Source organism: Suillus fuscotomentosus (assembly GCF_016647785.1).
Source record: "Suillus fuscotomentosus strain FC203 chromosome Unknown F5891scaffold_80, whole genome shotgun sequence".
NCBI lineage: Eukaryota > Fungi > Basidiomycota > Agaricomycetes > Boletales > Suillaceae > Suillus > Suillus fuscotomentosus.
The window spans coordinates 154,653-179,920 of NW_024539592.1; the positions used below are offsets into that span (position 1 = coordinate 154,653).

The 25,268-nt window shown below is 48.5% G+C and overlaps 6 protein-coding genes across 6 annotated transcripts; 2 read left to right on the forward strand and 4 right to left on the reverse strand.

The window, feature by feature from the left end:
* Positions 1-1,237: 1,237 nt before the first annotated feature.
* Positions 1,238-3,386, forward strand: F5891DRAFT_1062705 (uncharacterized protein). Its single transcript, XM_041362970.1, has 5 exons — positions 1,238-1,354; positions 1,409-1,564; positions 1,756-1,948; positions 2,003-2,450; positions 2,500-3,386. Exons 1-5 carry the CDS (start codon positions 1,312-1,314, stop codon positions 3,118-3,120), a joined length of 1,461 nt encoding a protein of 486 aa, XP_041220013.1. The 5' UTR covers positions 1,238-1,311; the 3' UTR covers positions 3,121-3,386.
* A 24-nt stretch (positions 3,387-3,410) lies between these two features.
* F5891DRAFT_1116031 (uncharacterized protein) lies at positions 3,411-9,358 on the reverse strand. Its single transcript, XM_041363790.1, has 4 exons — positions 9,222-9,358; positions 7,518-9,160; positions 4,777-7,465; positions 3,411-4,729 (listed from the first exon to the last, which is right to left on the reverse strand). Exons 2-4 carry the CDS (start codon positions 9,137-9,139, stop codon positions 3,725-3,727), a joined length of 5,316 nt encoding a protein of 1,771 aa, XP_041220014.1. The 5' UTR covers positions 9,140-9,160; positions 9,222-9,358; the 3' UTR covers positions 3,411-3,724.
* Positions 9,359-9,495: 137 nt separating this feature from the next.
* Positions 9,496-11,926, reverse strand: F5891DRAFT_728375 (cytochrome P450). Its single transcript, XM_041372990.1, has 13 exons — positions 11,537-11,926; positions 11,360-11,489; positions 11,119-11,307; positions 10,920-11,071; positions 10,756-10,871; positions 10,589-10,703; positions 10,523-10,536; positions 10,271-10,460; positions 10,164-10,220; positions 10,081-10,105; positions 9,901-10,026; positions 9,712-9,852; positions 9,496-9,650 (listed from the first exon to the last, which is right to left on the reverse strand). The coding sequence occupies exons 1-13, from the start codon at positions 11,721-11,723 to the stop codon at positions 9,575-9,577; spliced, it is 1,518 nt and encodes a 505-aa protein (XP_041220015.1). The 5' UTR covers positions 11,724-11,926; the 3' UTR covers positions 9,496-9,574.
* A 2,491-nt stretch (positions 11,927-14,417) lies between these two features.
* F5891DRAFT_1062717 (kinase-like domain-containing protein) lies at positions 14,418-16,877 on the reverse strand. Its single transcript, XM_041362971.1, has 7 exons — positions 16,713-16,877; positions 16,600-16,657; positions 16,458-16,554; positions 16,313-16,410; positions 15,464-16,258; positions 14,896-15,400; positions 14,418-14,839 (listed from the first exon to the last, which is right to left on the reverse strand). The coding sequence occupies exons 1-7, from the start codon at positions 16,743-16,745 to the stop codon at positions 14,695-14,697; spliced, it is 1,731 nt and encodes a 576-aa protein (XP_041220016.1). The 5' UTR covers positions 16,746-16,877; the 3' UTR covers positions 14,418-14,694.
* Positions 16,878-16,973: 96 nt separating this feature from the next.
* Positions 16,974-19,592, forward strand: F5891DRAFT_728460 (NCS1 nucleoside transporter family). The gene is made up of 14 exons (XM_041372991.1): positions 16,974-17,278; positions 17,337-17,349; positions 17,405-17,484; positions 17,552-17,741; positions 17,795-17,824; positions 17,882-17,957; positions 18,012-18,289; positions 18,345-18,367; positions 18,416-18,665; positions 18,713-18,792; positions 18,845-18,920; positions 18,986-19,066; positions 19,126-19,254; positions 19,305-19,592. The coding sequence occupies exons 1-14, from the start codon at positions 17,142-17,144 to the stop codon at positions 19,476-19,478; spliced, it is 1,617 nt and encodes a 538-aa protein (XP_041220017.1). The 5' UTR covers positions 16,974-17,141; the 3' UTR covers positions 19,479-19,592.
* A 46-nt stretch (positions 19,593-19,638) lies between these two features.
* Positions 19,639-21,148, reverse strand: F5891DRAFT_961554 (uncharacterized protein; the record flags this gene model as incomplete). The annotated part of the gene is made up of 3 exons (XM_041375819.1): positions 19,639-19,959; positions 20,013-20,761; positions 20,818-21,148. 3 exons carry the CDS (start codon positions 21,146-21,148, stop codon positions 19,639-19,641), a joined length of 1,401 nt encoding a protein of 466 aa, XP_041220018.1.
* Positions 21,149-25,268: the final 4,120 nt, after the last annotated feature.

The window sequence follows — 25,268 nt, forward strand, 5'->3', positions numbered from 1 at the left end:
CGGTGTTTGAAATTATGTTGTACATATTTGGTTTTCGGCTAAGGTAACAGTATGAAGACTCTCTCACACCTGCCGATGGTTTGGAGTCTGACTACTACTGGGACATGTTCTTGCTGCAAGAAATTAGACTTTCGAGATAGGTCCTGTCCCACAAGACATCATGGACAAGCAGGCAATCTTGCTAGTTTTCAAGTTTACCTCCAACTTTCAGCAGAGAACCTAAGTAACCCAGTAAGTTCTCAATCGACTGAGCCAACTCGGATTCAGCGCTCAGGTGAACTTTGCGGTTACCCTCAAAATTCATCTCAACGATCGACCACGACCGTCACTACCGCCAGCTTGCAAAATCATGTCATCACCAGTTGAGCCTTCCATGATATAGCACTATGAAACAATAGTGACGATTTGAATGGTCTGCTGGGGTTTATGACAATTATTGACACCCAAGTATCGGATAGTTAGAAATGTGTCATGAACTGCGTGAGTCGAAAACGGAACACTAGTATTAATGTAGCTGCCCCTCCATTTGCTATAAATGTTCAAGATACACACTTTGGGCTTAGGCCTTGGACTGTTCACGAATGTGATAAGCAGAATGATTGCTTTGACGTTTGAGGGTAACAACAGGGAGTCTGAAAACGTTAGTGAATGACCTTTATGAAAAAGAAAGCTTTTGGTAGGCAGTGGCCCATGCAGGCGCGAATCGGGCACAATGTGCAGATCGCTGCCGGGTGTGTGATCAAAGAGTCAGTTGCAGGGGGCGAGGGTTGAGAGTCAGTAGGTGTAGGGTAGGGAATGGATAGTCAGAGATTGTAGTGGTGACAAATGGCTGTAGTACCTAGAACAAAGCGCAACAGTACTAGCTTGAGTAGCACATTTGAAGAATACTCAAATAATTAGACAGGCCTAAGTAGGGGGACCAGCAAAGGGGCCACCAGTACCTTGTACTTAGTGAATCGAGACATGCGGCTGCTGACGAGCCTCGCAGTTTGGCGAAGCTGAATTGTAGCCACGACAGACCACAATGCGGTTGCATGTTATGATCACACTGGATCTGAGCTTGTTCCGATAAACAAGGTAAGGCCCTCGTGGAATTTGATGGAGGAACTGACAATAGCCCGAAACGTTGGAGTTGAGTGAAAGAAGTGTTGAAGTTGATTTGTCAGCAAGCTCATTTTTGAGCGGAGCCCATAAACGACTGGAGACAGGGTTCGGAGATTGATTTACATCTTGCTCAGCATCCTCCAATCCAATTCTTTGCACTCGCCGTCACGCTCTCGAGCCTTTTCCTGTTGACATCCCAGTTTAAAAATGTGGAGGCCTGCTACTCGCGAGGTTACTGGAACAAATGAAGGTTGGTCCAGTTTTTGTGGTAGAACCTTAAATTATCTCACAAATGGTCTGTCAGTTCCCCTGGGCACCCGTCGTCGGTTTGGACCCGCACCCGCAGAAGAAACTTCGCGCCCGCAACTTGCCCAGCCATCTCCCTCTGCATATCCAAAACAGTCCAATCAAGACCAAGACTCGAGGAGAGGGAGGGAGGAGACCCCCACCAATTCTCAGGGTAAGCCCATCATTCTTGAACACCGACTTCCCAAGTCGTGCTTCCTTGCCAAGCATTTCTCTATAGCAGGTCCTGTGAGATTTGCTGGTGATCCTGGCAGCTCGTCTGTTGCGATTGCTGTTACAACCTTACTAATCACTAACTGACTGTGTTACTAACCCTGATACCATGTGCTTTTCACTTACCCACAGCTGACGCTAATGGTGCTCGCAAAAGGCGCAGCCGCTGGGGAGAAGCAAAGACAGACATCCCTGGTTTGCCCACTGCCATATCCGCTGCCGGTGTTTCTCAGGCACAACTCGACAATTATGCAATTCACCTTAGGCTGGAAGAGATTAATCGTAAGCTGCGGCTAAATGATTTCATCCCTCCTGAGCGTGAGCGGTAAGTTTGCGATAACCTGACTTCTACAAACCCATGTGCTCATTCTGGCATCAGTTCACCCTCACCACCACCCACATATGATGGTCATGGTCGCCGTACTAACACCCGCGAGGTCCGCTATCGTAAGAAGCTCGAAGACGAGCGGATTCGCCTTGTCGATCGCGCTATGAAGAATGATCCCAACTTCCGCCCTCCTGTCGAATACCACCAGCAAAAGCGTTCTCAACGTCCATCTGAAAAAGTTTACATTCCTGTCAAGGAATTCCCTGAAATCAATTTCTTTGGTCTTCTTGTCGGTCCTCGTGGTAACAGTTTGAAGAAGATGGAGAGGGAAAGCGGTGCCAAAATCAGTATCCGCGGCAAAGGAAGCGTAAAGGAAGGCAAAGCTCGACCTGACCAGTACGCTGACGATGCAGAAGAAGATCTCCACTGTCTCGTTCTCGCTGACTCTGAAGAGAAAGTTGCAGCATGTGTGAAGATGATCAACAGGGTCATTGAAACAGTAAGAAGTCCACTTTTCCACCATTGATCTTTTACTCAAAGTTTTCTAGGCTGCCTCCACTCCCGAGGGTCAGAATGACCACAAGCGTAATCAGCTCCGCGAGCTTGCTGCATTGAACGGTACCCTTCGTGACGACGAAAACCAGATTTGTCAGAATTGTGGCGGTCTCGGTCACCGAAAATACGACTGTCCAGAGCAGCGCAACTTCACAGCTAACATCATATGTCGTGTCTGTGGTAGTGCAGGCCACATGGCGCGTGACTGTACCGTTAACAAGGACCCCAACGCTATCGTTATGGGCAGCCCGCCTCCTATGAACAAGGGAGGGTTCGACTCTGAGTACGCTAGCCTGATGGCAGAGCTTGGCGAGAGTGGCAGAGGCACAGGCGGCGATACTGCCAAGAGCTCGTGGGGTGCCCCTAGCGCTGGTCATGACATTACTGCAGGCGGGTCCAACATTCCACCTTGGCGTCGACCAGAGTCCTGGCAATCCAACAATCCTCCACAAAATCAAGGATACCGCCCACCCCAAGCTTACGGTGGCTACAGCGCTCCTGGGTACAATGCGCAGTGGGGCCAGCAAAGCTACCCAGGTTACGGCTCACAGGATTATGCAGCGAACTACGCCCAGTACTACCAACAGCAATATGCTCAGCAACAGCCCTCTTAGTGACGTCTTTGCCTGCCGGTAAACTCACCTAATAGCGCCATAATTTCCGCCCACTTGACCAAGATTTGTTTCCGCATTCATCTCTCACAACAGCTCGTTCTTCCCTCATTTTCGGGTGAACCCTGGAGTTCAGGAATCGTACTCACTGCAGCTGACATCCAGCATTGTTTAGGACCGTTATTGATAGCAGGGTAGCTCTTATTGATTGAATTGATTGTAGCTCACGATTCCTTGATGAATTTCATCCTATGAATTTTCAAGCATCATGCCTGGACCGTGCCGTTCCCTGCGAGCTTGAGCTTGAACGTTTGAACCCTCATAAAATCGAGTCACGACCAGAATCATATCGCCAGAGTCTGGGTGATTGGTATAAAAATTGGTCACGTATTGATGAACTAATTATCCCCTCCCCATCGCAAAATCATATTGAGTGAACGTACTTGTACAGTATGCAAATCATAAGCAGTGGTAAACAATACAACAAGTAACAGACCCTGGCATGTACGGAGATCAAAGAACAGCTTGAACAATGAGTAAATTGTAGAGAAGAGATGATATTCAATGTAAAATATCCACCGACGTAGCATTGCAAATACAATCAAGGCTAGAATGTAGCTGTGAAGTTGCGATAGGCCTCCTGCCCCATTACTTCTTCAGTTTCATCCCCAGTCTGCAGGGGTGGCATTTTCTCCCTCTTGAACGTCATGATCTTTTGGAGTCGAGCACGCCAGTTGCTGATTACCTCGACTTCCTTGGTATCTCGCTCTGTGCGTTCAAACACAGACGCAAAACAATCCGCCAGTAAGCTGAGTTGCCTGACTAGCAAAGGGAGCTGTTCGGCCGATATGAGCTTAAAATCGCCGACAGGTGTAAAGTCACTCATGCCAGAGGCACGTTGGATAGTGACCTTGAAATACTCGTTTTCGTGGATGTTATTAGAAAAGGCAGCGATTGCGCCAAGGGAATGGGGTTCGATGACGATGTTCACGAATTGGAACTGAGTGGCAAGTGTGTCAAACCGATAGGGGATTCCAGAGTCATTCCACACGATTCGGACATAGTCATTTCCAATATGACGTTTTTTATCGACGCAGTACTTGTCGTGAGGTTTGGATGGCATCATCGTAGCGGTGTGGTAAAGGACTTGACCTATATCATCCCACCATGCATAGGCGTATTCGCCGTCTTCGTCCGGACTCAAACCACCCGCATAAACGTCGACTTGACCTCGGAGATTGATGAGTCTGCCAATGCCCTCGAGGAACCTTGTATAAGCAGGCGACCCATGGGTGTTCCGTAAAATATCAAGTTCGTGTGTCTGGCCAGGTGCAACGTACATGATTCCCACTTTATGGGTATCAATCACGGGAATCTGATCCAAAGACCGGAAGAGGGCCGGAAGTAACGCTGCATCGACCATCCGCTGGCTAGCGGGTTGGTTCCTATCAGGGTAAGGGGAAAGCTGGAGGGCGAAGAAGGCGGGATCGACGGCAACGTATTTTCGACGTTGAGAAGGAGCAGTATTACTCCACACATAGCCAGTGATTGGATCTGGTGCTGTCGGTGCAGCTCTACCATCATCCCGTACGACAACGGTTGTGATTGTGTCCTAGAATGGATGAGTCCATTAGTTTGTGAACAAGAGTTCCGACTTACACTACGAGGATTCGTTGCTAGCGATCGATCGACGCCTGCATCGGGGCGCTCAGGGCGCGGAACATCGCGCTCCATCATCATGCCCGCAGCCACAGAAACCATATCAGGATCAACATCACCGGGCCCAACTAAGGGTATATTTTCTAGCTTGCAGAGGAACCTAGTTAACCCAGAAGGGCGGCGAGATAGGACTTCAATCCAACCAAGGCGAGCCAAAGCGCGGATGGTGACGACAGAATTGCCCAAAATCCATGTCTTTTCACTGACAGCAGGGTCCGGGGATGCCAGATTATTTGGGTTCATCACAATCTCACTCAGCGTCGAACGAGCAGGTCGTGGATCGGCGCTGGCGTATGCATATCGCGCCAGCCAGTCGAAGCATACCTCGGTAGGTTCGTCAATGTCATCCTTTCCCTCGTTTGCTAGTAGCAACTGGCGAGTGATATATGAAATATGTCGATGACGATGTGGAAGCTTGACTGCCAAGAACCAAACATATACCACATAGAACGAAATCGACCGAACATACTGAGACATTCCCCATGATATTGCGGGAGTTGCACCAGGACGTCGATTGTGGTGCTGAAGGTATTGCAACGCAACACCAAACACCATTTTGAAGTCTTCTTCTCGCAGATTAGCATGTAGCGCGCGGATGGAGCCGACAATGGAGAGGAAGCTGAGGATGTGGACAGCCATGTCTGGGTTGGACATGATCTGCGACAGTTTCTCCAAGATTGATGGTAGGGACCTCTTGAGTGAAGGCAGAAGCTCGAAGGCACATAACGTCAAAGCCTGCAGGCAGCAGGTGATGGTCGTGGGCTGACTATCCAACCCTTTCAGAAGCACATCAACAATAGCGTGTCGCAACGGCAAATCGAAATGCCGCCGATAGCTGATGAGGACGGTGAGTGTGTGAAATGTTAGCCCATGAGCGTCACGAGGTTTGAGACCGAGAGGCCATCGATCAATACTGGATGCTAATCCGCCGCATGCCAGTCCAGAACAGAGAGATGTCAGCAACCTCGCGATCACCTCACGACACTTGGGGCCGCAAAACAGATGTTTGTTTGCGAGTTGGACAGGAAGATGACAGAGCACATAGGAGAGAATTTCCCAATTTCTTTCTTTCTCTAGGACGTCGAAGATGGCAGATAAATAAGAGTCGATGCGTAGGACACCAATAGACTCAGATACTGGATCATAGGAAAAAATACCCTCGCTTGGATTGTCCGGGTCTACCGAGGTGAATGGAAGAGATTCGGGAAATTGCCAGAGGGTTTCCTGCGTTTTTACCTGACTTGTACTGGGCGATGGCGTTAACAACGGTGCTCTCGACCGACTGCGGCTGCCTGCCGAGTGATTTGGCCTGAGTCCTCTCCCACGAGATGCTCGTCTCCCATCACGTTCTTGAGTACCTCGATGTTGCGGTTTGCGCACATGAGAGTCATCGTTGTTAAGGTCACCAGAACTAGCCCTCTCATCTTCTGACTGCTGCGCTTGTCCAAAAAGCGATGGCTCTGGTATCCGGCCAATCAGCGATGCCAAGGTCATGATATTGCCATCCGGGTCATAATGGGCGTCAACGAAGTAAAGGCGATGGTCCCTGTCGGCACGGATTCGCATGGTGAACTGGAGAACAGTGAGACGAGTGCGGGGGGATTTTGCCTGACCAATGAGCTGGACTAAAGTATCGAATACCTGGCCTGCTAAAATGACATTACGCTGGAGTAGTGCGTGAGGAGTGAATGCAAGTTGGCTGAATATGGAAACCAACGACACTACTGCTACAGCTGCTCGAGGCAATATTGGCTCTGATACAGGGGAAGCGACCAATGGCGGGCGGACACTCTCATGTTCTTGAGAGTGTTGGGACTGAGAGCGAGAACCCGCAAGGGATGATAGAATTGACATGACAGAGGGCATATTCGAATCTCTGTCTCTTGCATTTCCACCACGATGCTCTGACTGCTTTCGTGAGAGCATAGGAGTTACAACAGCGGAAGCACTACTGGAGGAAAATGCGGGTGATACTGGCGTATCAGAAGTGTTGGCACATCCATTGTCGTCGTCGTCCTCTTGGACTCCTCCTTCGACAGCGACAGCTGTCAAAAGGTCTATCAATTCCCGTATAGGCGCGAAGAGAGCCAGAATCTCGGGCTCCGAAGATGGAGACACTGATGCTGACGCAGTATGCGCCTCCACCGTACGAAGGACTACTTCATCGCCCAATATCCTCCATGCCACACTGCTGTCGAATGTCAGGTCTTCCTGCGGGTTGTCTGCCTGCACCCGACAAAAATCGAACACTAGGTCTGCCAGAGACTTCCTGTAGCTAGGCATATCCTTGAGAGAGTCGTAGACGGATCGTAATGCCTTCATGATTTCCAACCGCGTTAGCGCTCGGGTAGGAGCAAATAGAGTGGGATTTGAAAGAATATCCTCCCAGCTCTTCAACCAATCTGGCGATGCAGGTGACAGATCATGTTGTTCAAACATCATACTTGGGAGTTTGGCGGTGTCTGCATCGGTGAGATGGTCCGCAATAAAGAAGAGCGTGGTGGACAGCAGCGGAATCATGTAGGTTGAATGGTCTCGAGCCAACAAGGATGAAAGGGTGCGTAAGAATGGCGTAGGGGCCTCAGTAGGCTGGTCTAGCGGTAGGACCAGGGGCGCTCCATCCATGGTCCTGTGAAATTAGATTAGAGTGTACGCACTTGCCCGTAAAACGAGCAACACACCTGATCGGACGAACGAAATTGGTGAGCTGGCGAAGAGTTGCCCCTGCAACGCACGCCTCTTCATCGTCCATATCAACGCCATCCTCCCTCTCATCAAACTCCTGGAAAATATCTCTCATGGTGCATGCCGCTTCGTCCATTATCTTGTCTTTCTCCATGTCATAATCCTCCCTATTATCCACTGGCGTAAATTTGACCCAAGCTTCAACCGACTTGCAGAGCAATCTTCCGAGCCTTGTATGGTCCCACCCAGATATATCATCCTTCGACCATGCCCGCTCCATAAGATCTTTCTCGAGATCCTTGTTTCCGGGAACGCCTGCAGTGGGGTATGAGACGGATGTCAGTCTGCAAATGTATGCGCGAGCCATTTTTGTACATAGTCCTTGGCGAATGATGTTTCGCAGTGTTCTGTGCGCACCAAGAGCGATGATCGGAGCAATATGAAGGTCCTTCCCAATATCGGTAGGAGGAAGAAGGTGTCGTTTGAGTATTGCCATGCATGAACTACCGTATGGCCCGGAAAACAATACGTTCAAAGTTTTTTGTATCCTGTCCTCTAAGCTAGCTGGCGTATGAGTGCGACCTGTCATTATGGATACACGGGGTAGAGGGGAAGCGAAAAAGGCCAGCGCGCGTAAGAGGACAGGAAGAATGAGCGTCAAGAATTTTGGCGCAAGCGCTTTGAGCTGCGAACTGAGGTGGTCCAAATAGATAATGACCATCAACTCTGCTGGGTGTTTTCGAGAAGGTAAATGTGGGGATGAGATGGAACGGATTGATATAGATGATGGATGACGTCTGTGAGCCCCGATAGTCGTTTTTACGCCGGCAGGTTGATCGGTGTGAGCGGCGAGAGGCGGCGAGGGTACGGGATCAGCAGCAGGACTCAGGGGAGGTACTGTCAACGCTCGACCAAGAAGACTAGCATAAAACTGAAGGATGCTAGCAAGGTCACCTTCAGATACACGAGCTGCGGATTCCGGTTGCTCCAGTACAGAAGATAGGAAGGTAGCCAAAAGATCAATGTGTCGCTCTCGTTCTGCACGGTCAGTAGGATCGGACGCATCGCCCGACATGTAAGCATCAAAGGCGCCTTCCGTCCATGTCCTGAGCAAGCTAAGTAATGGGATTTCGATACCGATGACTTCGGTTCCCCCTCTTGTGAGAGCCCGTAGAGCTCGCAGTCGAGGCTCCCCTACATCGGCAGCCCAGACGGTATGCAAGAATAAAGAGAAATATTGAAGGATATCTGCCGTACCCAGGTGGCCGTCAAATCTCTCCCAGAACGTTGCCATGATTTCATACCCTGCTGCCTGCAGAGAGGAAGGCGAATCGTGACTGCAGAGTGCAGCCCATACTGGGTTCAGCGCGGATGGTTGAGGCAGCGGTGATTGCGATGCTATAAGAGTAGCCAAGGAACGTGCATGTGCGAGACTTGGAACTGCAGGCGGAGTCAACGCCTCAACGAGGGCATCGAAGGTCAATGGCTGTGTCTGGGGTGGGACGGTAGTGGATATGGTGTCGGCTTTGCGTCGCCAGGCAAATGGGGCAAAGGTTGTCGTGTTTGATCTTTGTCTGAACCGGGCGTTGGCATCTGCATCCTGTTGCTGAGGAGACATGTGCCGTATTGTACGATGATGCTTTATGGGCTTCGACTAAGCCAATCTGCAGAATGTGCGATGCTTTGACATACTAACGTACCTTCTACCCCAGATCCCAGTCAAGGCTGGCTATTTCTAGGCAGTAGATTTCGAAGCACTCGTCTCTATGAGAACCTGAAAGCGATGATTTTTATCGTTGGCCGCTGATGGAACTGCAAATCTGCAGTGTTGTGCACCGTGGAGACAAATTATCATTGGAAATGGGATTTGCCACCGTACGAACGGTTAATTATTATGTTACCGACCAAGTATCACGGATGAAAACACGATCGTCGACGTAGCTATGGAAAGTAATCAAGTACAATGTAATTAATACATAATCGCGAAGAGTTACTACAAGTTACATAACTAACTAACTCGCTAGAATAATCAGGTCCCAGCCCCCATCCAAGATTAATCGCCCAAGCGGATTGCCTTCTCCCTGTCCGTTGATCGGGAGACAAAAGAACACTGGAACGGCACGGGTCGGCTACAAAATCGGCAGTGGTGAGGATGCCGACGCTTCATGTCTCAAACACACAAGAACATACCAGACCACTCCAGAGGTGAACTCTTCTTTCACTTCAATTTCTTTCCCTGATTCGTCCTCTGCCTTCGTTATCCGGAACACTGCAAGGAGATGCACTGCCGCGCTCCACGTCGCAGCTTCGGCGATGAAACGCCCTGGGCACCTAACCAGCTTGTAAGAAAACCGATTCCTGGATGGGTTCGACATTTACCCTCTCCTTCCAAAACCCCATATAGGTTTGGCTGCTATCGTGTCTGGTAAAAGTGTCCCGTCACTTGCAAAGTGCCTTTCCGGTCTGAAAACATCAGGATCATCGTGTCCTTCCCTGGACATGTCCCTGAAGAGGTGACTAGGTTACAAGGCCCAAGACTCGTTAAAAATTGATGCAAACCATATATTAGGCATAATGAGAGAGCCTACAGTGAAACACGTCACATTAGTAGGGATGAAAACATAGAGAATCAGCCGACTAACCTTTTGGAATGAAATAGCCTTCAAAGACGTCGTCACTTGATGTTGCATGAGGAATACCTGTCGGAACGATGTTGAAAACGATATAGTTGAAACATTAAGTCTCTCACCAAGTGGTGCAACGATATGCCAACGAATGGCTTCCCGAAAAACAGCCTCCACGTACTTTAAAGACGGTCGGTCATAAAAATCTGGCAGCCGATCAACGCCAACGACAGAATCAATTTCTTGTTGAGCGAGCCGCTGAGCCTCAGGATGCAAGACCATTGCTAGTATGAAAGAGGATAACGTGGAAGAGCTCTATGTAATCCATCAGTCGATCTGTCCGCAGTCTACATCATAATGTAGCATAGTGGACCCACCGTATCAAACCCGGCTATGAATATGTTGGCTCGTCCCGTAACATGATAGAAAGCAAACACACTCACCAACAAAGACAGTTAAGGCAACGTGTTTCACTGCCTGTTCTGAATAGGCGTGCTTTTCCCCGTCCATTTCGCTCAACAGATCCGATACCATTGACTTTGGTGCATTTCCGGCAGCCTTCAGCCCCTTGAGTATTCGCGCCCACAAGACTACTATGCCATGTGCTCACCATATTCCTTTTTACAAATTCAAATGGTTCGTTCATAGACTCAAGTGCCAGCGTCCGCGTACGCTGCGCGATACGCTGGAATGATGCACCCGGAAACCAGGGAGGTAGTCGCGCAACTGCAACGAGGTAAGCTCAGAAGTTCTATCTCGAATAAATTTGCGTACGTATAGGGAATGCCGTGAGTATCGCACTTCTTTCTGGTTGAATGCCAACATTTATTAACTCCGCAAGTTTGGCGATAGATGTAATCGGAGGTCCATCCCAAGAGACTTTATCGTATCCGTAAGTTACCGACATGATGATCGAAGCTGTATACCTGTTCCCGTCATTGTAGGCGTCGTGGACGAGGAATGGCTAGCTTACAAGAAAAGGTGCTTCTCGAACGCCTCGGGAGAGCCAAGAAGGTTAGACAACAGCTGGCGAGCTTTGTCCAAATAGAGATCTCGATAAGAATCTGCTGCGTCGGGGCGCAATGCTTGGTGAAATAATCGTCGATGAAGCCGGAATGTATCCCCGTACGGAAGAAACGCGGTGATGAAGTCTATGCCAAAACTAACGATTTATCGCGATTAGAGCAAATAACAAGGGGGAAGTGCGACCTCACAGTTTAGGCACAGGACCTGCAGGACGGTCAGAGTATATCGCCGAGCGCTGATCAAGGAGTTGCCGTGCAACTTTCTCAGAGTTGATTATGATGACAGTCTGGCCGATCAGACGACATGATACAATGGGACCTACTGAAGATGTGAGAGGGAAAAGTAATCGAGACTGCGGTACTGACCGTATTTCGCCTTCCATTCACTATATGTACGCCATGGGCGCACCATATCAATGTCACCGACATTCCCAAGGAATGGCAGTGAACGTGGTCCTGGCGGAAGGGGCAGCCCAGCTGACTTCCTTGACCAGGACCGGAGATACAGTACTAGCAGCAAGACAATTACGGCGAGCACATAGGGGAACAACATCTCCACGCTGCGAACTGGATATGATGCTGGGGTGGGTTGTGCAGAAAGCTAACCGTCGCACTCAAGAAGAGGAGCTTATTTTGTACTCTCCTGATATGGCTGGCATGGGACGTGCGAGTCGTATCAAAGCTTTGAATTTAAAAAGCTCGTGCCGAATAATCGCGATATCGATACAGTCACGGTGACAATTGATTGACATTATTTTTCAACCTGCCATTTTTATTACTGCTTGAGTACGTGTCGAACGACTGGTGTAACGATGCTAACCTTGAAAAGATGGTTTGTAAACGTTCCTCCCAATACTAGCACACTACTAGTAGACTGAGTTAACTTCGTACTTACTTGGTTGGTTATAGCTCCTCAAGTACTACGTATACCGGCAGGTGTTGCACACGTGCTGTGGGTCCACTCAAAACCAGATATTATGTAGTACTAGCGGTCTAAGATGCGGTTCCAGATCGGCTTCCAATGGGTGTTGTATCATGATCATGACATATGTAGTTAACACTGTTGATTCCGGGCTCCTTCTCGACTGACGTTATTTAGTAAAGGTTGGACCCCGGAAACTGTGCCAGAAAAAGGTACGAAACTTACATCATTACATGTCCGAGGTCGCGGCAGCATTTTTTTCCAATGCTACTATCCCTTCCACTGCAATCGGCACCCCACAGAAGTCGGCAGTCACGCTTTTTCGCAGGGTTTGATGTGACGGAATGTGACTAATTGTAACAAAAGCATAACGTTTTCCTGCCAAAATGTGTGACCTGCCGACTTCTGTGGGGTGCCGATTGCAGTGGAAGGGATAGTAGTGCCGCCATTCTCAATTTGCATCCTCCTCCTTCCTGGGACCTGCGAGTTACGCCGTCGCAGCGCATTAAGACAGTACTGGGCCCGGTACGTCCGTGGCAAGATCTAGTGCCAGATCCCTGGATCACACTCGACATCTCTTCCCATCGTCAGTTACCGCTATTGGCACGGCCATCGCATTCTTCAGTAAGTTCTACTATGTCTTCTCCTAACTTGCAGTTCCACCTCGTTCATACTACTAAGTATCAACCTCTACATATATTCCTGTCATAATTGCATCTTCATCTCACACAGCAGACCGAAGACTTGGTTTGGTTCATGATCAAAACTTCACATTTGGTAAAGGATAAAACATTATCAAGAAGATAACACCCCTTGAAATTTCATATGAAGAGGGTGGCAGACACGATGGAGGCACGTGAAGAAGCCAAGAAGGTATGGGGAAACACTGCCCCAAGGAATGCGCAGCGGTAACCGCAATGGAGGTCCGTCCGTCGGTACTGATGTCCGTAGGCCATAGAAAGTGAAAGCGCGGAGGGGTCACAGAATTCGGAGCAGCTAGCTTGGCGGTGGACGTTTAAGGTGACGCGAACAGAACAGCACAGAATAAGTGCGCGCGGGGGTTATATCGAGATATTTACAAGAAAACCAGAATGACGAGGAAATATGCTTACCAAGCAGTGGCTGAGGTCCTTGTTACTGATGTAATATCTGATGCACCTTTGATACACCCTTCAATGATCAAGTGAAGCGGAACTATTTTGGTAGAACATAGTAGAACCCATTTCTGCCAGTCAGTGTGGAATTAATGAAAAAAAAATATTTAATGGCACTCCAAAGCATATTGATTAGTGCACTAGCCTGAATATTGTAAATATTAATTAGCCAGTCCAAGTCCTTGCATTGTGGTTCGTGATCGATGATCTGCCAGCACTAGTACTAGCCCGCCGGCATCAGATTTGCAAAGTCGAATGCTCTCTCTCCCTTCTATAGATACCTCTGTCCCATTCTCCCAGTCCAATTCTTTCTCATTCCAATACTCTTTTAGTCGAGCCTAAGCGAACTCGTGATTAACGAGATATATTTTGAAGCTTAAGTTGAATTCACAGAACAAAGTTTCTGGGCTCGAGGACCCTTTCGGCAACTTCCTTCTCTGCTCCACTGCGATGCCGATCCTAATGAGTCGGCAATCAAACAGAGCTATAACATACCTCGACATATACTCTGATGGCAAGTGGAGACATCTATGCTACAGCGCTATAATAATATTTTTTGGTGGTACGATTTTAGATGCATACAGAACTTGTTCATGTCGGTTCGTACATTCACATTTTATTGACGTTATAGTCCCTTTAATACAAGTTGTTTCTTTTAATGTCAACCATTCAATTATATACCGTGTTAATCTCGGTCAATCCTCGGCCTCAGCATGCACTACGGATCTATGAGTTTTGTCTTTGGTTACAGCCTGTTCTCATGCATGTTATTGTCACTGCAGAGAATTAACTCAATTTATTGCCTCAAGTTTCTGCCGACACGGGAGGCACTTGGAGCATATTGTGAAATCAGTCTTGGCAACCTCGGTATCAGATGCCGGCAAGTCGTCAATTGAGTTGGCTCGTCATCCGATCACGGTGATATCTAGAGTTCTGCCGCCGCATCTCCCCGGGTTCTACTGTCTAGCGCCTGCGCTGTCACGCGTCATATGGCAGAGGTTTAAAAATTAATCGGTCATAGTCTGTCCATGAATCGGAATGACACAAGCTGCGTCGATTGAATGTTTCTGAACAGATCAAAGCATCAAGAATCGACGCACATGAATGCATAATCTCCCATTGGAGTATTATGGGCAAACGTGTGAAAGGACATCGTGTATGCGAACTCTGTTGGCACAATCGTGTAGTCGACGACTTTTGCCACTCGGCAAAATGATAACGGCCAGAGCTCCAAGTGGACCAGTGCTATTTGCATCAATATCAGATAACGTGTACAGGACACTGGGAATACACCAATATAGGTAAACAGATACAAGGCAAGGATACCGAGTAACTCGGCAGTGACGTAGTGTGCTTTATCGTCGGATGGATATAACTTACTATTATATGCGGCTTGATAGGAGAAATCTAGAAAACTAAGCGATGATAGAATAGAATATGCAGGGTCCCTATCGCGTGATCGAAGTGGGTAAGGATACTCTCTTTGATTGGCTTCTTCCCTTTGACAGGGGCGATGATGTGTGCAGGGCTGGTTGAATTACCGAATGAATATTACGATCACGAGGAGCAACTTCTCCGCATTTCACGTGAGCCCTGCAGTTATAGCAGTCATGTATCAGATACGCTACAATCAGAGGTCAGGAACCTACCGCAGCCCACAATCGTCACATTGCAAAACAGGTTTCCAACCAATCCTCTTTGAACATATATCACACTTCTGCACGAGTAATCCGCTGGAGAAGATCAGTTCTAACGGGTTCCACCCTCCGTCGGCATGACGTGTTGGCGATACTGATCCGCTGGTACGCTTTATGCCAGGTTTCAGTAAAGTAAAGCGGTGAAGCATGGGGGGAGAATCGATGGAGGAGTGGCCTTTCGTCGCTGTGGTAGAACACTGGATGGATGACTGAGCAGTCTGATAACTCTGCGCAGACATGATGGAGTCGCTGCTCGTTGGAGTATTACTACCTGGGGTAGTGGGCTCCGCCGTTCCGTTTGGGTCAAGTGCAGGTCGAATAGTGATAATGGAAGACAAAGATGTCGCCACGTCATCTGTAGTTGTGGGAACATGGGCCCGGTCGACGGCGGCGCTGTATTCTGACAATGTACTAGAGTTACTGACGAGAAGAGGTTGAGTGCTATCACCCGAGTGTCCTGAGTGTCAACAATCGAAGCACGTTACTAGACGTCGTCATAACTCTAGAACGATAATCTTACCGTTGGCAGCCGTGCTCCAATCGCTGTTTGGATCCAGACTTTGCATGGCGCCCAAGGGCTCTTCGTCGCTACTTTCCTCGCCGCTGGACAGGGCCGCAAGAACATCCTCTTTGACGGAGGCCGTATTGTGCCTGATGTCCTTCCCAACACCAGCCCCAAAACTTGGGATGCGGGGAGCAGCACCCGGGCGTCTGCCTCCTGTCATAAGCCTGATACTCCCAACGTGAAAGTCTTCGGTGTCTGGACGTGACAAAACCTCCGTTTCGATTTCGCCTAGCCTCTCTAAAATAACGCGAGTGGTGGGGCGTGCCTTTGAATCCTGAGCAAGACAGTCGAATGCAAGAGCAAGGAACGCCGGTGGACAACCGGGGCTAGCCCACCGGTGCACCTCCTCAGGGTCAACGCCAAACGTTGGGCCAGTACGTTTGAAATGGCGGTCATCGGCTAGCCTTCGCGCGGCGATCTCGCAGAAGATGATGCCAAGAGAAAAAATGTCTGTGGGCAAATCGAACTCCTCCCCAAGTAGAATTTCGGGTGACATATACGAGTCAGTCCCGCAGAAGGTGAGACGTTTGCTTTCCTCTTCATTGCGGGCGGCAATCCGAGCGAAACCAAAATCGGTGATCTTCAGTCTGCCGTTTGCGGTGACAAGAAGATTTTCGCCTTTCAAATCCCGGTGTATGCACTTGCGTGCATGAAGGTATGCTAGAGCACGGGAAATGTCTGTAGCAAAAGAAAGCCGGAGACGCCATGGAAAAGGTTTCGTCTTATCGAATATGTATGTTCTGAGATTTCCTGAATGGACAGTATAAAGAGAAGTGGGAGATAAAGTTCAAAAACTGAACGCACCATTCTCAATATACTCTGATATTATGAATATTCGTCCATCTGGAGGCGGGGCACGCGACAAGCCGAGGTAAAGCACAACATTTGGATGACGAGCTTCTCTGAAGCGACGCTCAACGACAGTCTGTATCTAGGTCTGCAAGCTTACTTCATTAACCTCCATTCCCTCTCAAAATATTTGGCGACGTTGTAACTGCTGGATGGCAGGACTTCTTTGATTGCAACATCAATGCCCAGGTATGATCCTGTACATCTGTTAGCTTGGATAGGTATTAGATTGAATGAGATACCTTTATAGACATTCCCAAAAGAACCTGATCCTAACTTCTTCCACTCCCCCTTGATGTCCTTTCGATAAGACAGGTGGGTGTGGTTTAGGGTTACTTATATGAGTAGCACGTACCTCGAATGGTATAACATCGAATGGGTCGGACATGAGTTGATCGTACCAAATACGCTGGTCTACAGCGGTTCAATGAAAGGGAGGTTTGAAGAAAAAAATGGTCACACTGAGAGCTACGGTGCAGGAAGCAAGGCCGGCATCATAGGCCAGGCTGACCGTTTGTGAGACAGAATGTATATGTTTCACGTGGTTCAGTGCAAATGTCAATTAGTCAGGTATCCTTTTTGGGTTTCATTGCAAGTTCGATGGCAGTTTGGCTGTCGCTGATTAGCTAGTACTCAGCGTCCAATATGATAGTCTGTGAACTTTTCAGCTCTTATCTCAATATAAATAAGTGCGGAGGTCACTTGTTCACTCGTGTGGAGGTATATCTTGAAACGCTCACTGACTTGAAATCAGGAACTTCTTTCTTGTTCTTGGCTGCCAACCATGCCGCAAAGCGGGGTTTTGGTCGATTTCTTCAAGCCTTCCAGATGGGCTCTCGAACGTGAAGAAACGACTTTCGCGAACAATGGATGGAGCAACAAGGACATGGATCCGGTACCTCTTCGTCTGAGAACATGGACGTAAGCACGATAGTTGTTGACCGTTTAGCTGTTTCATAACCTCGGCGACTCCTCATAGCACCTGGAATTATGTAGGACATTCCATGATGATTACCACAGTGAAATTTACTAATGAGTGTTTGTTAGATATCCTATTGGATCTCTGATGCTACCAATCTCGCAGTTTGGGAGTTGGCTAGCTCCATGCTTGCAATTGGTTTATCTTGGTATGACTACTCGAACGAGTTTTCCACTCTAACAGCACATTTTATCTGACGTTGCATTAACTGCTAGGCGTCAGGCTTTGCCATGTATTGCGGTTGCATATGCGATTATCTCCGTAGTGATGGTTTTGACCGGCACAATAGGCGCTCGTCTCCATGTTGCCTTCCCTGTATTAAATCGATCGTCTTTCGGCTTCTGGTTCAGTTACTTCACCGTCTTCAGTCGCGTCTTGTTATCCATGTTCTGGTTCGGTATACAGGTAATGATTATGGGTGTGCGATAAGTGACAGGAATCCTCATGCATGCATTTAGACATACAACGGGTCGCAATGCGTGTATCAGGTACATCGAATCGTGCTCTATTAATCTTTGGTCATATTGACTCGAAATATGACTCAGATGATTAAAGCCATTTGGCCTTCGATTGCAAGGATGCCCAATCAATTACCAGTCTCCGCGAATATTACCAGCTCTGGTGCATCATTTCCCCTGCTGCCCTTGTTATATGCTTACCCAAACAATTTATCAGGATTTTTGTGTTACTTTCTCTATTGGCTCATCCAGTTTCCGTTTCTTTTCGTAACTCCTCACAAAATCCGTTGGTTATTCTTCGCAAAGGGTGTCCTCACACCTATAGCATGGCTTGCAATGATCATATGGGCATTTGTTAAGGTCCCCGCCTCACAGGGCTTGTTTTCCCAGCATGCAGCTATCGAGGGCAGCAACTTTTCATGGGCATGGCTCAGTGCGATGAACAGCGCCTTGGGAATTTATGCCAGTTTGTCGGTCAACATTCCCGATTTTACTGTAAGTCAGATGAATTTGCATGTCTTCTACCACATTGACTTACAAAAACTTGCAGCGCTACGCCAAGAATGAACGAGCGTATGAATTCCAATCTGAGATCGACGCTGTTATCTAATGGGTTTTTAGTCAATATGTCCAACCGTTCATCATACCCATCGCATTTACGCTGTGCAGCTTTGTTGGAATTGCTGTGACTAGTGCTGGAATACAGCTCTACGGCGAGGTCCTGTGGAACCCTCTTCTGTTAATCGATCGTTGGGACAATCGGGCTGCAGCGTTTTTCGCCTCCTTTGTATTTGCATTGACGACTATTGGTACCAACATCAGCGCCAATTCGCTCGGGGCGGGAAATGATATGACAGCTCTGTGTCCCAAGGTTAGCGTCGTCTATACTCTCCACAGACAATTGCTTATTTCAAACAGTACATTAATATCAGGCGCGGACAAATATTGTGTGCGATTATTGGTGGCTGGGCTCTGTGTCCATGGGAGATTCTCGCCAAGTAAGTCTTTGCCATATGTTACCTTTGTCAAGCCCTTATCATCCACCGATAGTGCCACGGGGTTCTTGAGTTTTATGGATGGATACACCATTTTCCTTGGCCCTTTTGCTGGTATCATGGTCACTGATGTGGGTACAATTTACAAGCATACCCGCTCGTGCCTAGTCTTCGATTAACACTTTGCGTTGCACAGTTTTACCTGGTGCATAAAGGCTGCGTCGATGTTCCCGCTATGTATGACCCTTCAGGACGATATCGCTACACTGGGGGATTTGTAAGCTTTGATGCTGCTCGCTATGTTCTGCCTCATGATATATTTGTCTGCTTATGTAGAACTGGCGTGCAGTGCTGGCGATGATAGTAACTGTTGCCCCCACGCTTCCCGGCCTTATCAATGCGATCAATCCAGCTATCAAGATAGGGTACGCAACCCATCTATTTGACATCGCGTGGATGTATGGGGTACGGCACTCCTGATCTCCTTCACATGTGTTTTGCTCACATTATAATAGTTTTTTGTTGCATCACTGGTGTATTACGTTGCATCGTACTTGTTCCCTGCTCATGATACCTTTGTTGATGGCCTAATCTCTGCGGATCACGTCCTGCCCATAGACAAGCAATATGACGAGGACAGGAAATCTCCCATAGAAACAGTGCAGAGTGGTACTGAGGGGCGAGGATAAGAAAAGCGTAAAAGTCGAGACTACTGAAGTACAGGTGTGACATGCATAGCACCTAGCACATCGTATATCTCCCCCAATTAATATATGATGGACCTTATATCTGATTTGACGTCTTTAAGGTCTTCGTTGTGTAGAATAGTCAGCTAACCTGAGGAGCGCACTACCCTTTACGGTTCCCCATAGAAAGTGTCACCCCAGATGCGGGTACACCCCTCCCTCTGCGTACTACTAACGCCTCTTGCGGCCTCTTTGCCTCGAAATCCCACGTAGCGAACATTTGTGCGTCGGGTAATGTGAATGTTGGAGGTTCGTTGCTGCGTCCGTTGGCTGTACCCTCGTCTTTACCTTTTCCGCCAGTAGGCGCCCCTGATGTAGACGAGTTCCAAGGGGCGCTGACACCGGTGCCATAATGTAGTTTCTGGTTGCCCCGCTGTAATACGGGTGGGTGTGCGAGACGCGTGGTGCGTGCGAGCACAGAGGGCTATAGCGGCGCCATCGTGAGACATCAAACAAACGTGCAAAATGACGACTTACAGGCAAGATTTGACGCGCGAGATCTGGTAGACGCGAAGATTGCTGAGACACAAGAAAAACGGGTTTGTCTGCGGAGAATACAGGGCGGGGAGGCGCAGAGGGAAATATAGGTTTGTTGTTGGACTCCTTGTCGTCTCTTCCTGCACGTATGTCGTCCAGAGTCGACTGCGGGACAGGGTAGGAAGGGCCGATGGCTGCGACGCGAGGTGGGCAGGGTACGATGTTGGCGTATAGCGTATCTGGAGGGTTCCACCGTGGATTGTTTTGTACTTGGGACAGGAGCATCGTCGCGACTTTATGCTTTAAGGGATTTGGTGGGACGGGAGGGGGGACGGGGTGCGTGAGGATATGATGATATGCTTGGAGGAGCGCTTGTGCTGTTTGGGGGGTTGGAAGGTGAGGTGGCTGTTTTCTGGAGAGGGCACTAGCTGGTGGGCGCGAGGGGAGGTGCCACTCTGGGGTAGTAGCTAGGACCGATTCTGAGTAGTTGACCTGTGTCACGTAGTCGGAAACGGTGTTGGAGGTTATGTGCTGTGGGATAAGTGAGGGTGGCTTTTCGAGCTTCACAGTGTGAGGGGTTGGCGTTGGCGATACGCTTCGCGGGCGTGACGTGTCATCTGGGAGTGGAGGGAGGAAATCTGGGGTAGTTGAGCGATCGAATAAGTCATCGTAGTCGTCAAAGTCGTCTAACAAAGGTTGCGGGTCGATAAAAGGTATCGCATCGTCTTCGTGGCCCTCCTGTAGATATCCTGTAATAACGACTGTGTTTAATGAAACGAAGAACAGGAGAATTTGTGAGAGATACCTCTGAATTCTAAGAGATCGTCGAGCCTCCTGGCACTGCTGCTCGCATACCTCCCCAGGTCCTTCCCTTCAGAAACACAATACTCGTCTAATTCTTCCAGGTTCACACCTAAATCTTCTAACGAGCTCAACACATCCCATACTGATATTCGTGAGCGTCCTGAAAGTTCGGCATAATTGCCACAGACAGAAGATAGTAGAACGAGATAGCGAGAAACGAGGCTGGCAAGAACGATGGATGCCTGTGACGATGACCTCGAGAAATTGTGAGCGTGTAGAATCTTTAGTATGACTGAGTCGAGGATGGTCGCTGCTGCTGCTTGAGATGCCATGTCTATGTGTGATCAAGAGGGGGGTTGTAACTTGACGCGGTCGTGACGCGGCTGTGACGAGCCTTAACGCGCCAATGCAAGCGTTCCTATATCAGTTCTACATTCGACTCTCATATCAAGTTGTATAGGTTCACAACCATTTCCTTGTTATTTTATTCACATGTATAACTGGTACATCAGCCAACGACTATCTTGTTTTCCTCCCTCTCTGGACCCTCCGAGTCTGTGGAACACGTCGATGTCTAATGGGCGCACATTCTTCAGAGAAGAGTAGGTGCACAAACTCCATGGTTTCCTGCATTTTGGCAGTACTGCACTCTGGATGAGATATCAATATTGGGCCTCGTAGGAATGGGAGGATTGTTAACCGGAAAGGACAGAGAATCGTTGTCCTGTAAACTCTCAGGGCCATGTCAAACAGGTGCGTAAAAGTGCAGTTCTGAACACGTACCATACTAGGTTTGGATGGTTCGCGGCGTCCAACTTTGCGCAAGGATTCCACTCTCTTGTGCTCGTCTTGCAAGACTGCGGATCCTGTCCAAGCGACGAACGCTGGGAGGTAGAGACGGAGCGCTCGCTGTAGGTATAGCTGGCACAATTGACGTACTGTGCCCATGTAACTTAGCACTCGACCAGTGCATATTCTTTGTCTCTCGTCCTCCATGCTAGCCTCCTCCAGGTACTTGTGCCATGTCATATCCGAAACCATGTCAGCCTGGCCTTGATTATATTTGAGCAGGCACAAACATATCGGGGAACATCATCGAGTCGCTTGGAAATGGAGCTGGCGTAGGATACAATACAAAATGGACCCAGTATTCACTCTGGTGTTTGGACGATATACTCACCTTCAAGTTATCCAACAAATCTAGATTTCGAGGCCTCTCCTGCACCACCTAATCATGCTTTTCGAGGCAATTACTAGGCAAGCTTGTCCTTGTTCGTTAACCTTCTGTGTTGTGGTTGCGCCATGGGCTGGAGGGGCCGGTTGTCCTCCGACGGGGACGACGTAGTCATAGCACGTACTGATTATTCAATGCTTGTAACGTATGGGTCCCCAGTTTCAAGTACGTCCATATCTGTCGTGTGCTCCCTTTATCCTAAATACATGCTGCAAGGTAAATGGCTCTGGCTTGTCCAAATAGCATCTTCATCTCAACCGTACGTACACTCTCCACCTCTACTTCCAGATTCATTTTACAGGCTCCATTAACGCCTAAGTGTTAAACCGCGGCGCTTCACCTCGGTAATCCAGGGTTGTCCTTCATGAGACGATTCACACTACAGCGAGTCAGCGCTAGGTTGAGGAATGTCCTGCTGCAACTTCTGGGTTCTCAGTTTCACAAGTACATGCATGCTTATCATATGCTTCTTTCATCCCATTCCAAATGGGACACTGAATTCAGTGCTTCTACAAGTATATAGGTTTGAGACAGGAATTCTGCCGTTTCCTGCATATGCAGCAACTCTGGTCCCCGATCTCACGGAAACAGGGTGCTTCTCGCCAATGCTACTCACGTATTCTACCCGGTTATTCATTTGCAAAAACATTGACGAGTTTAAGTTACAGCACCACCTGACCACCTTAACAAACGGTCGCGAAACCGTCATGGGTGGCGATAGCGGCTGTTAGTTCCCCGAGACTGAGATCTGACTGATGCAGTCATTTGTTGATAGATAACGTATGCGAGCAATTCATCAAAGTCTGTAGTACCGCAGTCATGCCAACTCATCTATAACGTGTACAATACACAATAAGCCCGTGCCTATTTATCCAGTACTGGCAATGTGAATCCTGGTGTAGGTTCATCGGTGTTGCAAATATTGAAGTACACGTTTTCAAGATCTGCGTACTCTGGGATCTGCTGGATAATATCAGAAATACGTCCAGTGATGGGTGGATTAGCTCGTGACTCATGATACCAAAAGGTTTTATTCCGCAACCGATATCAACGACATTTTTTTGGCATCTTCGGAAATGCTCGCCGTCACAACCACTGACCTGGCACCAGTATATTCTGCTTGGTGGCAAAGTCATGCGAACACTGAGCATCGCTCTAATGAGTGTTTACATGTGTATGGTCAGTGAGTTCGTCTGCCCCATCCTGCAAATCTGAATTGGATGAATAAATCATCATCATCATGGACCGACACTCACTAAACCGTACCAAACGCACTCGTGGAGTGCGTCCGGCACAAAATTTGAGGCCTTCAAGAAAATTATGTCATAGTGCGTGAGCTAGCATCTGTCTCGTGATGCGAGCACATGCAAATTGTTTGGCTGCACCTTATAATTCATGTATAAAAGTCGACGTACTTGACTCAGAAAACGCCATCAAGTTTCAGCGTTTCAGCCATGAAATTCACTTCACTCACCAGTGTAATCGTTACTGCCACAGCAATGGCTGGCATAGTTATCGCATCCATCCCAGTCGCCCCAATTTCCCAAGGAGGCCCAGTGGGCCGAGGAGCCTCCGCTGAAAGGGCACTTTCGAATGGGCCGACACTAGCTTGCACCACAGTGGGTGAGTACTTTGGAGCATGCATGCAGACCTTAGACTACATGCTTATTGCCGTCTACCAAACAAGTGGGGTGCTCAGATGGCGTCGACACTTATAACAATGGCGACGATTTCATATATGTCTGCGGAAGTGACAGCAAAATGACATTCTGGTTGCCCCTCAAGTGCAAGGATTGCTGCAAGTTGCTTGACAAATTGGGGGACCTCATTCCCGGGTTTTGAGCTTTTGGCTTGCTTTGATGACACGACAGTACTTGGGTGAGTCTGTCTTTTCTCGTTGTCTTGGCGAGTCCGAGTTCCTGATGTGCTTGCTTTTCTAGTGCATGGGGAATAATCAGCGGGAGACGTGCAGGAGGGAGTGAAGGAATGCACTGTCTCGAATAGAATTTGCTTTGATTCTTGGTTCACTTGAAGTTGTGAGATGCTTGGCTCGCGCCGTCGCTTACTATAGCTAGTTGCTACGTTTAGCTATCAAATTGAATCACAAATAACCAGACACGGTTATTTGTAAGGCACGCACTTGATATCAAGTTCGAAAACTAAATTTACAGAAAGTGCGGGATTTGGCCAGTCTGCGTGAGGTCTATACAGACAAGTCACAGACTCTGTGTTAAAGTCTGGGGGACAGGTCTGCCAGCAGTTGTCCGGAGAGTGCCGGGAAGTCTATGTTTGTCTGCCCGCTGTATTATGTCATAATTTAGTGTCAGTCCCCCGCCATCTCGCCATCAGCCTCTCCCGCCATTTCACGTAACCCGCCGTGCCTACAGACAACATATCATCGACTACAGCTCTACAGCCGCCAAGTATTCCAGGTGCCATCCTGCGGAATGTCATCAATCGGACTCGTCGTTGATTGCACCTACTGAAGTGTGAGTCTGTGTGACACAGGGGTGGCTGAAGTGCTGACGGGGTGGTTGATGTAGATGGCAGGGGTGGCTAGCCACTGACGGGGGTAGCTGATGAGATTAGTGTCACAGTGGCTGGCGTAGTGGTGGCTCCGAGTGATGATGTCAGACAACCCGGAGCTTGCCGACAAAACACACCCAGATGTGTCCCCCAGACTTTGAGGCGGAGTCTGCGCAGACTTAACACAGACCGGCCATTTCCTAATACCACCGCACTTTGAGGTGAAATAATGGCAGAGGAATATGTGGGGGAAATTCCAAATTATCAGCAGATAAACAGGAGATAAACATACAATAACGACAACACAATTATCTCATGTTTAGTCACAGTTTACGGCACATATCCTCTGAATAAAGTCTTTAATTTTCCTTGAATATTCAATGCCATTTATATTTGCTATTCGAAGCAATACAGATCCGCCAGCTAGGTACCGACAATTACATCAATTCCATCCTACCAGCTGCTTCTGCTGCCTCCCGATCTTTTGTGAGCTCAGTATCCACATACAACAGCCATTCAAAGCCATGGATATGGCAAGACTGCATCGGAACGCACCCAAAAAATCCTCTGGTCCATCAAGATTCCAAGTCAGGAAAGACGTGGGCGTTGGAAACCACAGCGAATGTGTCCATTTCGAAACGAGCACAACCTACAGGAAGGGGTGCTGTTCGTCTTGCACCATAAAAACCCTG

What these genes read in the sequence shown, in the direction of transcription:
- F5891DRAFT_1062705 (XM_041362970.1), top strand. Translation starts at nt 1,312, where the DNA reads ATGTGGAGGCCTGCTACTCGCGAGGTTACTGGAACAAATGAAG. An exon ending in GGTTACTGGAACAAATGAAG is followed by an intron (nt 1,355 to 1,408) that starts GTTGGTCCAGTT and finishes ATGGTCTGTCAG; the next exon opens with TTCCCCTGGGCACCCGTCGT. An exon ending in GACCCCCACCAATTCTCAGG is followed by an intron (nt 1,565 to 1,755) that starts GTAAGCCCATCA and finishes ACTTACCCACAG; the next exon opens with CTGACGCTAATGGTGCTCGC.
- F5891DRAFT_1116031 (XM_041363790.1), bottom strand. Translation starts at nt 9,139, where the DNA reads ATGTCTCCTCAGCAACAGGATGCAGATGCCAACGCCCGGTTCAGACAA. An exon ending in AATTTCGTTCGTCCGATCAG is followed by an intron (nt 7,466 to 7,517) that starts GTGTGTTGCTCG and finishes CTAATTTCACAG; the next exon opens with GACCATGGATGGAGCGCCCC. An exon ending in TAGCAACGAATCCTCGTAGT is followed by an intron (nt 4,730 to 4,776) that starts GTAAGTCGGAAC and finishes CATCCATTCTAG; the next exon opens with GACACAATCACAACCGTTGT.
- F5891DRAFT_728375 (XM_041372990.1), bottom strand. Translation starts at nt 11,723, where the DNA reads ATGTTGTTCCCCTATGTGCTCGCCGTAATTGTCTTGCTGCTAGTACTG. An exon ending in ACTCACGGCATTCCCTATAC is followed by an intron (nt 10,872 to 10,919) that starts GTACGCAAATTT and finishes ACCTCGTTGCAG; the next exon opens with TTGCGCGACTACCTCCCTGG. An exon ending in GCATATCGTTGCACCACTTG is followed by an intron (nt 10,221 to 10,270) that starts GTGAGAGACTTA and finishes TCGTTCCGACAG; the next exon opens with GTATTCCTCATGCAACATCA.
- F5891DRAFT_1062717 (XM_041362971.1), bottom strand. Translation starts at nt 16,745, where the DNA reads ATGTCCGACCCATTCGATGTTATACCATTCGAG. An exon ending in TTGGAGCACGGCTGCCAACG is followed by an intron (nt 15,401 to 15,463) that starts GTAAGATTATCG and finishes GTTGACACTCAG; the next exon opens with GACACTCGGGTGATAGCACT. An exon ending in TGTGACGATTGTGGGCTGCG is followed by an intron (nt 14,840 to 14,895) that starts GTAGGTTCCTGA and finishes CTATAACTGCAG; the next exon opens with GGCTCACGTGAAATGCGGAG.
- F5891DRAFT_728460 (XM_041372991.1), top strand. Translation starts at nt 17,142, where the DNA reads ATGCCGCAAAGCGGGGTTTTGGTCGATTTCTTCAAGCCTTCCAGATGG. An exon ending in TGTTCTGGTTCGGTATACAG is followed by an intron (nt 17,742 to 17,794) that starts GTAATGATTATG and finishes GCATGCATTTAG; the next exon opens with ACATACAACGGGTCGCAATG. An exon ending in TACGCCAAGAATGAACGAGC is followed by an intron (nt 18,368 to 18,415) that starts GTATGAATTCCA and finishes ATGGGTTTTTAG; the next exon opens with TCAATATGTCCAACCGTTCA.